Source organism: Atta colombica, unplaced genomic scaffold (genome assembly GCF_001594045.1).
Source record: "Atta colombica isolate Treedump-2 unplaced genomic scaffold, Acol1.0 scaffold12, whole genome shotgun sequence".
NCBI lineage: Eukaryota > Metazoa > Arthropoda > Insecta > Hymenoptera > Formicidae > Atta > Atta colombica.
This window is the reverse complement of record NW_017259206.1, coordinates 1533907-1545522: the sequence shown is the minus strand read 5'-3', so window position 1 is coordinate 1545522 and position 11616 is coordinate 1533907. Positions and strand designations below refer to the sequence as shown.

General features: G+C 35.1%; 2 protein-coding genes across 5 annotated transcripts in view; both read right to left on the bottom strand.

Annotated features, from left to right (window-relative positions):
- Window positions 1-1820, bottom strand: part of LOC108694299 (tropomyosin-2-like) — a 2870-nt gene extending 1050 nt beyond the window's left edge. Inside the window, exons 1-4 of one of the 3 annotated variants that reach the window (XM_018203701.1) lie at window positions 1747-1820; window positions 837-1115; window positions 474-607; window positions 58-246 (exon numbers count right to left, since the gene is read on the bottom strand). In XM_018203701.1, coding sequence (XP_018059190.1) covers window positions 58-246; window positions 474-607; window positions 837-1076 — 563 coding nt within the window. In that variant the 5' untranslated portion in view covers window positions 1077-1115; window positions 1747-1820. Of the gene's footprint in view, window positions 1-57; window positions 247-473; window positions 608-836; window positions 1142-1547; window positions 1583-1746 lie in introns of those variants that run through there. The other 2 variants (XM_018203702.1, XM_018203703.1) reach the window with 2 other exon arrangements.
- Window positions 1821-3474: 1654 nt separating this feature from the next.
- On the bottom strand, window positions 3475-10462 carry LOC108694311 (death-associated protein kinase 1-like). Of its 2 annotated transcripts, none has more exons than XM_018203724.1 (19): window positions 10307-10462; window positions 9667-9745; window positions 9462-9574; window positions 9224-9384; window positions 9041-9161; window positions 8677-8977; window positions 8559-8607; window positions 8067-8183; window positions 7704-7976; window positions 7435-7617; window positions 7245-7359; window positions 6881-7072; window positions 6534-6775; window positions 5176-5340; window positions 4880-5098; window positions 4643-4822; window positions 4282-4575; window positions 3865-4187; window positions 3475-3785 (listed from the first exon to the last, which is right to left on the bottom strand). In XM_018203724.1, exons 2-19 carry the CDS (start codon window positions 9723-9725, stop codon window positions 3623-3625), a joined length of 3270 nt encoding a protein of 1089 aa, XP_018059213.1. In that variant the 5' UTR covers window positions 9726-9745; window positions 10307-10462; the 3' UTR covers window positions 3475-3622. The 2 variants fall into 2 exon arrangements, with proteins under 2 accessions (XP_018059213.1, XP_018059212.1); XM_018203723.1 differs by having other exon boundaries at window positions 10320-10462.
- Window positions 10463-11616: the final 1154 nt, after the last annotated feature.

Sequence of the window (11616 nt, the reverse complement as noted above, 5' to 3'; positions counted from 1 at the left end):
ATCTATGTTTTATATATATATATATATATGTGTATATTATACAATTATTATACATACGCCTCACTAGTCTTCACTCTTTCTTCAGCAGCTTCTAATTCTTCCTCCACAAATTGCAATTTCTTGGCTATTTCATCAGATTTCGCATCAGCGTCTTCGGCGATTAATCTAGCATCCTTTAATTCCGACATTAACTTCTCCATACGTTCCTCGTCCAAACGACTCCTGTCTGCCAAAACGTTACACATTCTGTATATAAAAAAAGATACAGTATTATTGCTTTGTCGAATTCTGTTTTATATAATTTATCTATTTATTTTATGTATATGCATAACATTTATACCCCGTAGAAATAATTAAGAAATTAGTCAAATCGACTTCAATTAACTTCCATAGCACTATATAATCAATCAATGTCATTCGACCAGTTTTGGCTGAATAAAACATGAAAATCTGATGACAATGAATTTATAAACCTCTGTGCGTCGTCTGCAAGTTCGGTCGCACGTGCCAGTTTTAACGTAGCAGAAAGACGTAGTTCCTCCTTTTTAGTCAAACTCGCTTCGATCTCTTGCACTTTCTTCGTTAAAACGGTACGATCTTGTTCAGCCTGTACAATACGATTAATTGATATGTGATAAAAGATTCTTTAAATACGTGTGTATTGGAATTTAAAATACTGATTACAGCTTCTTTGAAAGCTTCTTATAATAGCTTCATTAGTTGAGATTCAATAGGACGTATTATCTTAGAAAATTGTAAAAATTCACAAGTTTATAAAAAAGAAATTCGCTTTATGGAAGATCTTAGAAAATCTATTCATATTAATCATTACATACTTTAGACCAAGATTTCTCGCACTGTTCTAGATCGGCAGTAGATTGCTCTAAGTTAGCTTTAGTGACAGTATAATCTCGTTCCAATTGCGACAATCGCTTTTGTAGATCGCCGAGGTCATCGTTCAGCCTGTCTGCTCTTATATTCTCCTGTTTCGCTTTCGTCTCATTGACTTCGACCTTTTCATTTGCGGCATCCATCTCAAGCTTCAGCGCCGCAATTTTCTTCTTGATTGCCTCCATCGTAATGCGCGATTTTGGGCTTTCTCCTTATCAGTTATTCTGGATATCACATTTATCTCGTAAAGCTAAAGTGCAATTTTAGATGATGAATATGAAAGATGAAAATTACGCTAACAAATGCGCGAGCAAAGCAGATAAAATTCATAAATTGCGCACTTACATAAAAAGAACGATTTTGTCGAAGTATTTAAAAATTTAAGTACATATACAGATCTGAAAATTTTGTTGGGCCATCCAAATAAAATTATGGAGGAAATTCAAGCAGGAACAATGCTGCAACAAGTTTTGACAATCTAGCAACTAATCTTATATGATTACTTTGATAGTTCAACAAAATTATTTTCAAATTTGTCAAAAATTTATAAATTTTTAGCTACTTCAGCTACCGTTCTTTCTATATAATTAAAATATGAATGTTTTAATTGATTCTAAACAAATATCTTAATTATTCGCAGTGAGCAAAATCTGTACCTTAAATATAGTGATTAAAAGAAGGACGACAAGAGTGGTACAATCACAAGAACTTCGATGTTACTCGCCGTGAGATTTCACCCCGTCATTCAACGCTCAATGTATTTACATATACTCTATTAATCATCTCCCGTTTAATATAAATTTCACGCGGTGATACTGGATGAGCAGAGGAATTCCTATTAAAGAGGACACTTACTGTGATCGTGACGATGATCCGCGGGGAGAATGCACAACCGGATGCCTTCGACAGCTAAGCTAAAATAAAACGAAACCGATTTCGGCGACGATGCCGACCACCTTCCCGAACTCCCCGATCCAATCCAATTCTATAATTGCTTGGGGATTTTGGCTATCGTCCCGAAACTTACCCTCCGCCGTCGTCACCGCGGTTGCGATTACGAAACGCGATATCCACTCGTTCCCATGCTATTCTCGGCCCTCAAAAAGAATCTCATTCCTGTTTTCTGCCGATCACGTAATCAACACCTCATAGTAAACAGCCTGACCGATCCTATTGTCACAATGATAGCCGCAATCGACATTAAGAGTCATTCAAATGTCAATCGGCGTGGACCCATTCGAATCTTCCCGCTAATCAAAGCCTTGCCTATCGAACGGGTTGGTGTCACGCGCGGGAGCTTTCGATGAAATCACACTAATAAAACATATAGCTCCGACATTTGGGATCAGATTAAAACTTTGTGCTGTCTGCTGAAAAGGGACTTTACGAAACTGTGAAAAAAATCGTATGCCTAGGAAATAGATTGAGAAATTTAAAGAATTGAATCAAGGGGATGAAACTTATTTTATGAATCTAGCAACTCGAAATTAGCAAATATAAAGACAAATTAAATATAAGTCTATAAAAAATGAAATTTTATGAAAATGGTATAATAATAAATAAGACAATTAAATCTAGCGAAAGATATTTAATATAATTTCACTAATTTATTTTTATAACAGTCTCAGATTATAACATGTAACTTATTCAACTTAAGCTATTATAAAATACTGCATGTGATGAAAAAACTATGCGAATGAAGCTCTACAGATGTTTCGATGCGAATGTTTTTACTGTTAATCATACTTCTTAGTTGTTATGCGTATGTGAAATTGATTTTTCTGATCAATTTACATGTATACAGATAAGCAGACTTTCATAATTGTAAATGTAGCTTACAATAAAAAGTAATATAATTCAGTCATGTTACAAAGGAAATTCGTTTAACTGTTACACTTTTTAGTTTCTCTGTTTCCGAATATACTTTTATAATTGTTGCATATGGCACACAGTAGATGTCGACTACAGTTCAGTAGAAATATGCACTCAACCATCGAATGAACCACAGACAAGATATATCCAAAAGTAATAGTAGACTGTGCAAATGGTTGTTTCACTCTTTTTGCGCATATATATATATATATATATACTCGATAAATATTCCGAAGTATTGAAAAAGTGGTGCATATTGACATAGAGTTTGGCAAGATGTAATACATGTATATATGTATATATATCAAGATCATATCGGCATATCAAGAAAAGCGCTCGAAACAATATCGATATCAAATACGATCATATCGCATATTATAATATGTAAATGCATCATTTCCCAGCTCCGTATAACGAAAAAAATGCAAACAACAACACAATACTTATTAATATAATGTTAACCACAGCACAACTCTTATCAAGAAATAAAAATAAGTATAATATAAATTTTTGCATAGTAATACAAATTAAAAAGCATAAGAAGAAATTTTCGTTTACAATAATCATACCAATGTAATACAATTTAATAAATATATATCGGCTAGTAAATACAAAGTAAAAAAATAAAGAAAAAGAAAGAATATAAAACAATGTACAAAATATGTCAAATCTCTTATATCGCTCAATTCGAAATGCAATGCGATCGATCATTAAAGTTACATATAAGAACATACACGTACTTAACAAATTAACGTACAATTTACATTGGGCGGAAATAGAAAGACAATACTATCCATTGAACGCGGCATATCAGAAAAAAGAACACCTAGAAGGTACTAATGCGCCATTGATGAATGCGTCATCTGGAAAGATTAGACTCTGTCTCTGAGTCGATGGACATCAATAGCACATAGATTGGCGTATACGTGAGCAACAAATGCACAGCGTCTTCGCGATCGAGCGCTCGTAATTGTTGCACCAACGAACCGACAGTGCATTCTGCACCCGCGCACTTCAATAGCCTGTGGGTCAAATATGAAATTTCGAAATATTTCAGTTACGTTATAACGCAATTGATACGCTTCAAAAACAAGCTCTTACCTCAAAGTTGGACTGTCTACTGTGCTATCCAGTTGGGCGACACGATCTCCCAAACCGAGTCTCACGGCGAGTAAACACCAATCTCTTCCATGATGATCAGGAGGATCTAGCATCTGCGCCAATCGCCGTTGCACAGCAGGTTTTATATATTTTACAGGTTGCTTCGATCCGGGAATGCAATTTTCCATTAATGGCAGCCCGCAACTTACTATCTCCCATACAGTTTCTTGTTGATCGTTTAGAGGATTCTTAAGAGTCGCCTCTTCAAGGCCTTTGTCGATTAAAGCCGATGTGACAGTAGCTGGTGCCCAAGAATGAATTACCTGCAAATGTATTGATATTATTTTTAAACGCATACAATTTCAATCTTTCAATTTTATAATACAACCATTTAAATATACTTTAATTTTTATTTACCTCTTCATATTCTCGAAGTTGGCTTGGACTCAACCAATGTCTCTCAAGTAACATTCCGGGCGCAATTAATTCGATAGTCGTATCCATCGCGTCCAGGATCACGCTGAGAAGAGCAAAACACTGTGCACTAGAACCACGTGGACCGCGAACTTGAATTTCCACGCAACTGTGTTCTTCCTCCTCAAAAGTGATTATACTCTCGCAAGGCCCCAAACACAGTTTTGATCCTCGCCACCACTGATATAGATCTGAATTCGATGGATCCCATGTTTGAGTAATTTTTCTCAGTTGCGCCTATATCAATTTTAATGTTTTAGTAATATTCTATTATTATATTTTCTTTATTATAAATATTAATTACCTGTAAATGCATAAATATAGCAGTCAAATGATACAAAGGCGCTTCTTCTGGACAAAGGCGTAAACCAGCGTGAGGTAACGCATTGGAACATGGTTTCCACGGTTCCCATAAACCTGGCAGACGCTCTACAAGGTTTAAACACGGTATCTCGTATTCCACTTCATCATCATCCACCTCGCACTAAAATTTAATAATTAAGTAATAATCAAATGATTGATAAAGTTTCTTAAAACATACCGGAATGCATAAATTGACTGCTTGTAAAGCTTGTAAAGCTTGAGCGGCGGGGCATGGACATCGCGCTTGAAAATCTTCTAAAGTATAAACGCCGGTAGTTCGACCGCCCAATCGTCCTCTTTGATCAGGACTTAATTGCCAATTTAGCACGTCTTGCCAAAACCATTCGGGATTGAGTACTATCAGATTTCCAGGTAGAAGAACACATTCCCCTAAATTCTAATTTAATATATACATAATCGTTAGAGAAAAAGAACAATGTAAATTAAATTAACTGAAGTTAATAAATTATAAACCTGTAACTGTAATCCGAGATGTCTGCAATGTTCCAAACAAACTAAAGGATTGATTTTTCGAACCTCGTTCAAAAATTCTTCCTGAGTGAGCATTAACGGAGGCACTTCCAATGACTGCACATACGATTTCCATGCTTCGGCGAGACCAGTCCACACTAAGGTGCTCTATAATACATGATTAACATTTATAATAACAGAGAATTCTGCCTTTATCCCGGTATCACATTGATGCAGAAAATATATACAAGAGAAAGAATCTCTTTTATTTTTTTTTTAAATAGATATATAGTGCATGTATGTATACATGGGAGAAAGCATTAGTGCAACTATTGAACTAAAGTACAATTTCAGTCAGTTTATACACACATCATTCAGAATTATTTTAAAGAAATTGAGAAAAGTATTTCGACCTGTTTATCAAGATTCGCCAGGGGCACGTACGTAGCCGCAGCACGCGGCGCGTCACGTCGGAGAATACTTTCTGCAACTTCCGGTCCATCCTACATCATGCATCGCATGCATTAAGGCTTGTTAATAAACATTAATGGCCAAATAACCAGCAACTAAAACATATGTTCTTAATAAATTTGATTCAACGTGATATATATATGTATATATATATATATATATGTATATATGACATGATATCGGATCTTTTTATTGAAAATGGTGCGCTCAATCAATCAAACATTGCAAATAATCGAATGTCGTCGAAAGTTACGAGACACAGAAAGTACTTTCAATGCTTTCAATTATTTGTACATATATCAAATCAACCATGCATCATGGATGTCGGAGGAAAATCATATAAGTGATTATAGAAATTGTCGCATTGCCTCTATTGAGAGTCAATGTCTGATTTGACATTATATTGACACTGTGAATTTCGAGATTAATGAATGAATTATACAAACAGCGTAATGAGATAACCCATTATTGACCAGAACCGTTTCACAAAGGGTTAATGCGCACATTTATTACATGCTGTACAAATTGGTACAATTTCCTGTGAAAATGTGATTATTTACACAAGGTTGCGTTAGTCACAATTGCTTGTATTAACAGGCTGCAGAATCAAACGGTTCTGCTCGCACATATTTAGAATCAAGCATACTGATATCATGCATTTACTGATATATATTTTGGAGTGGATTAAAGATATATGTTTAATATTTGATGGTAAAGATGTAAAATCAGAAGAGATTATTAATTCTCATTAAAAAAATTTGCCGAATTCGAGATTGTTCTGTAATCTTAATTTCTGCATAGATAAGTGAGTGATGAGATAACATCTCTTCTAATATTATAGATGAAGTATGATAAATGTATAATTTTACAGAGAATATAAATCGTGTCACCTTGAAAAATTCCATCCTTGTATTATTTAAATAAGATCTAAGGAGTTTCAGGCCAGGACTAGAAGAATTAGTTGCATCCAGTGCTACCATTTGAGGTTCCTTCCCCAAAATCGATGTAAAGTCTTTTAATAATGGCAAGAGTGGTGCAAGCAGATTGCCGCCGTTAGAATTCGGGGCTAAAGGTTCCGGCGCGTAAGTGCCGACTAAAATTACTTTTATGTCGTTGCACTTGCCGCCAAAGCCTTTAATAAAAAAACAAAAATCAAGATTTAAAAATCAAAATTTTCAACAAAAATAAATTAATTATAATATAAAAAAGATTTGACACGCGACACACAATATCTTACCAATGTTACTCGGATTAATACGGTCCAAAATAAATTGCAGCCAGAATTTTATTTGCTGAAGTTGAACAGTTAGCGGTTCTCTCAAACTGACCGTAATAAGATGCACTGCTGGTTGCTGGAACGTAAGTACATGGTGATAAGACGCCAGAAATTCTTCGCGTCCGCATAACTCCCAAAAAACACATTCGCCACCTGATTAATTAAATATGTTCTATAATATCTTTCTATAAAATAATCCATTGTAATATAAATATCAATCTATTGCAGTATTATATAAATATCTAAACATATAAATTTTTAATTTATACTATAGTCATAAGTTTATATATTCATATTAAATTAAAAATTATTGAATATAATTTACCTACGTTACCGCGACTCCATTCTACTCCCTGAGTACCTTCATATTCACTGTCGCTATACTCAAAGCTGAGAGAACCATGTTTACTCGTCACATCGAGTTCGATACTTGGTTCTCGCTACATATCGTACACAATATAATTTTTATTATTTATTCGTTAATCATATCGTGCATCTTTATCGCATGTACCTACCTTCGCACTATAATTCTGACTTCTCGATCTCCGAAAGAAGCCGAAACTAAATATTCCAGATTTTAAAGAATTAATTAATGATGTTTTTCCAGAGGCACAGTGACCGAGTAGTCTTATGTGCAGTCGATCTATTGGTCTGCGTGTCGGTTGCAGCTGACAAATGTAATTTTCACGCTGATTCGGCTAAAAATAATTTAAAACAAGATTCGATTATTGCATGATTCTTCCAAATGTAAAAAACATTGCATATCTTCGAATATATAACTTACATTTCTCAACTTATCTAATAAACTTGCGATATCCGGATGTCCATACTTAATCGCCGTGACGTCTGCCCGGATCCCCCGATTCGTTTTATCGACGTCACAACCAGCAAGGCACAAATGTCTGACCAGATTAATATGCCCGTATCGAGCAGCTACATGTAACGCCGTGAGACCTTGTTTGTTTGAAGTGTCTAAATCAATTCCAGTCTCTATTAGAAAAGTTGTCATTCCTTCGTCACCAGCCTCACAAGCTATATGCAAAAGAGTATCTTCTTTCTGGAACAAGCAATTATATTTTATCCACGAATTATATGTATTATTAGCAAATGTATGTATTATTAGCAAAATGAATAAAAAGTGTCTTACAGAGTCTTTCATGTTTAATAGAGCACCTTGTCTCAGTAACCGAGAGACAGCCTCAATACAGCCTCGCTTCACGGCATTGATTATTGCTCCACCGAGACCTTGAGGAGTTTCAGATTCCTGTGTGAAAGAGAAGAAAATTTTTACCAACTTGATACAATTGTAATTCAATTTCTTTGAAATTATAAAATATTTTATCTCTTTCTCGTGTTGCGTAACATGAATGAAATTAAAGAATTATTGTAGTTTCTAATAACCAAGGTATATATGTAATAAAGAAAAATTTGCGTACTGCTTTTTGACATATTAACATATATTGCATATAAAAAAAATTCGTATATTATGTAATATACGATATAACTGTACAAATCAATGTCATATCAAGACACATTGGTCAAAAAAATGCATAAAATCAATACATAATAATACATTAAAACAGAAATAAATCGCTATGTTATCGGACAATATGAGTCATTTTTTTTTTCAGGAACACACCGTGAGAATCCAAGGATGTTTAAGGCACGATTCAGCATTTCCCCTTTTCCTAAAATAAAAAAATAATTTTTTTTTCCGATTTAATTAGTAATAAATTCATAACTATCCTGCAACTTACTTCGGATCCTTGATCAACAAGGATCGTATAAAGTCTTTGGCAATCTCAGACACATTACTGAAATACTCATTATCAAATTGGTATTGGCAAGCAGCAACGTTTGCATATGTCTCTTGCTTATCTTCACCTAAAAATGGCGAAGCTCCGCTCAGAAGAATATATGTTAATACACCAACAGCCCAAAGATCAGTTCCCAAGCTAAGTGGTTCATAATTTACAATTTCCGGTGCCACAAATTCAGGTGTGCCAAATAGTGCTCTGTGTTCCGAACCAGGTACTAGTCGATGCGATAGACCTAAATCTACAGAACAGTTGTTTGTATTAAAATTTTGACGACTTTAACACAAAGCGCTGTAGACATTACCTATTAGCTTAATGCTAGGCATCGGTGGTGGTGTCGACAGTAGAATATTCTCAGGCTTAATATCCAGATGAGCAACTTGGTAGGAATGTAAATGACTAAGTGCCATTAAAACTTGGCGCACCTTGGAAAGGATATGAATAAATTATTCTTAGGATATTTACCAATTGTTATGTATTTACATACCACATGAACAGCTTCTGTTTCACTGGATGGAGTCCAATGAAATAACTCTCCTCCTGTAATCAATTCCAAGAGCAATACCACTGTTGTTCCTGTATCTATTACCTTATATAAGGAAACAATATTAGGATGCTTTAAGCGAGCTAAAAGACCAGCTTCTCGTGCTGAAAAAAAAATTACTCTATTATAGTATTCTAAAAATAAAAGTATTTGCAATATATTATAATTAAAAAAATATTACCAATGTCAGCAGCGGCTACACCTCTGGCAACTCGTCTCTTTCTCATAATTTTTGCAGCATACAGCGCTCCAGTTTTTATTTCCTGACATTTTCGTACAATAGCAAATTGACCTCTGTATTTCACAAAATTGTAAAAATCATTGAAACTTACAAAAATTTCACTACAAAATCATCAATTACTGTACAAAAGTAACAGTGCACTCACTTGCCAATCTCTTCAAGCAACTGATAGTTCTTTTCAATCGGCTCATGATGGACCTCCATTAAAGTGCTCCACTCAAGATCTGAACAATAAATAACATCAATGCATGACTTCGAAATTAAAAATTTATTTATTTACACATCAATATTAAATCAAGTACATCATCTTATATTAAAAATATTTACACAATTTATACACATCCATAAAAAAATTTTTTAATGTAGATGAAACATATATATATATATATATACATTAACATTAATTTATGCAATATTCGACATTTCTCTCAAATAACAATAAGATTTCAGTTAAACACTTCGATACAATTATATTCTGGAGCAATTTAATGGAGAATGTAAATACCGGTCCTCGATACTAGATACAACAATCTAATGTCAAAACGACACACCAGAATTAGCTTGCGACAACAATGACGCACAGATCTCAACTGACACGGAAGATCGGTGGATCTTCACGGTCGACATCGCGATTTACGATAGTCAAAACTCGCAATCCTCAATATCGTGATTGAGGTGAAGCCGAGTTGCCCATTATCAAATTTTGATAATGGGCAACCATCTCCTTTTCTCTGCTTCTCTCATCATCAAGTGACTAAAAGCGCAAAGTGAAGACGATTTCTTACTACTTCTTACTACCGTTAGACGTTTCCAATTGGCAAGACGTGCCCAGCATCATCTCCCGATCGTGCTCATCGTTCGGTCTATTCGGACAGTTTTTAAGTTGCTTCGCGAGTAACCGTTACAAAATTTGTGCTGCGGCCGACAGCGACAGCCTTCACCCGTGCCGGCCGCCCCACACACACATACCCAATTATACACACACATACCCAATTATACACACACATACCCAATTATACACACACATACCCAATTATACACACACATACCCAATTATACACACACATACCCAATTGTACACACACATACCCAATTATACACACATATCCAATTATACGCACGCACACACACCACATACACACACACACACACACACCAAATCGTCACACATCCTATAAATGTATCCAGAAGCACAACGTTCACTGGCCTAGTTTTCACCGAGAGTTTAATCCGAATCAGAATGTAAAAACCAACCAACTACAGTTGAGTACTTCCCTGTTACAGTCGAATGACAGGGGAATGCTCAACTATAATTAGTTGGTTCTTATTGGTTGATTCTATCCGGATTAAACTCTCGATGGAAACTAGGCCATTGACGCTCAATGAGTTCTTGTATTTGTTTGGTCTTCATTTTTAGAATGGAATATGCCAATCAGATGCAAGAGCTCACTGAGCGCTCAGTCATGCTTATGGATCTATGCATTTGGGATGTATTCGTTCAAAGAGTATTGGTTTCTACATACTAGACGCAGAAACACTTGCCGCGCGGCAAAATGAGACGCGATAACCAATGAACACATTAGAAGCTTATTGGCTATCGCCGCATCACATTTTGCCGCGCGGCAAACGTTTTCGCGTCCAGTGTGCAGAAACCATAAGAATGAAATTACACGGTACGAGAAGCAACATGAGGAACAGAGGATGTGTGGGCCAATCGTGGGAAAGACATGAGATAAAAAAATGCGGAAAAGCGCTGATTAGCTGTTCGAATCATACATTCTCTATCCCGCATGTTGATTCCCATGTGATTTCACCTTAAGTATACGGAATTGAAGCGAATGGATTCTTACTAGAAATGAGTCCACTAGCATTTCATCTCGTAAGAAATTTCTCTACTGTATTTGAACCACTAGAATCATAGTCGGAACAGTATAGAAACGATATGGAATCAACGGAATGTCATATCGATTGCAACTGTATCGATTCAGTTATTATTGAGATATGATTGAGAATTTGATAATTTTGAAGAAGAAAATTAATAATAATTCTTATTATTCAATACGACACATTCTTGTTTTATATATATATATATATA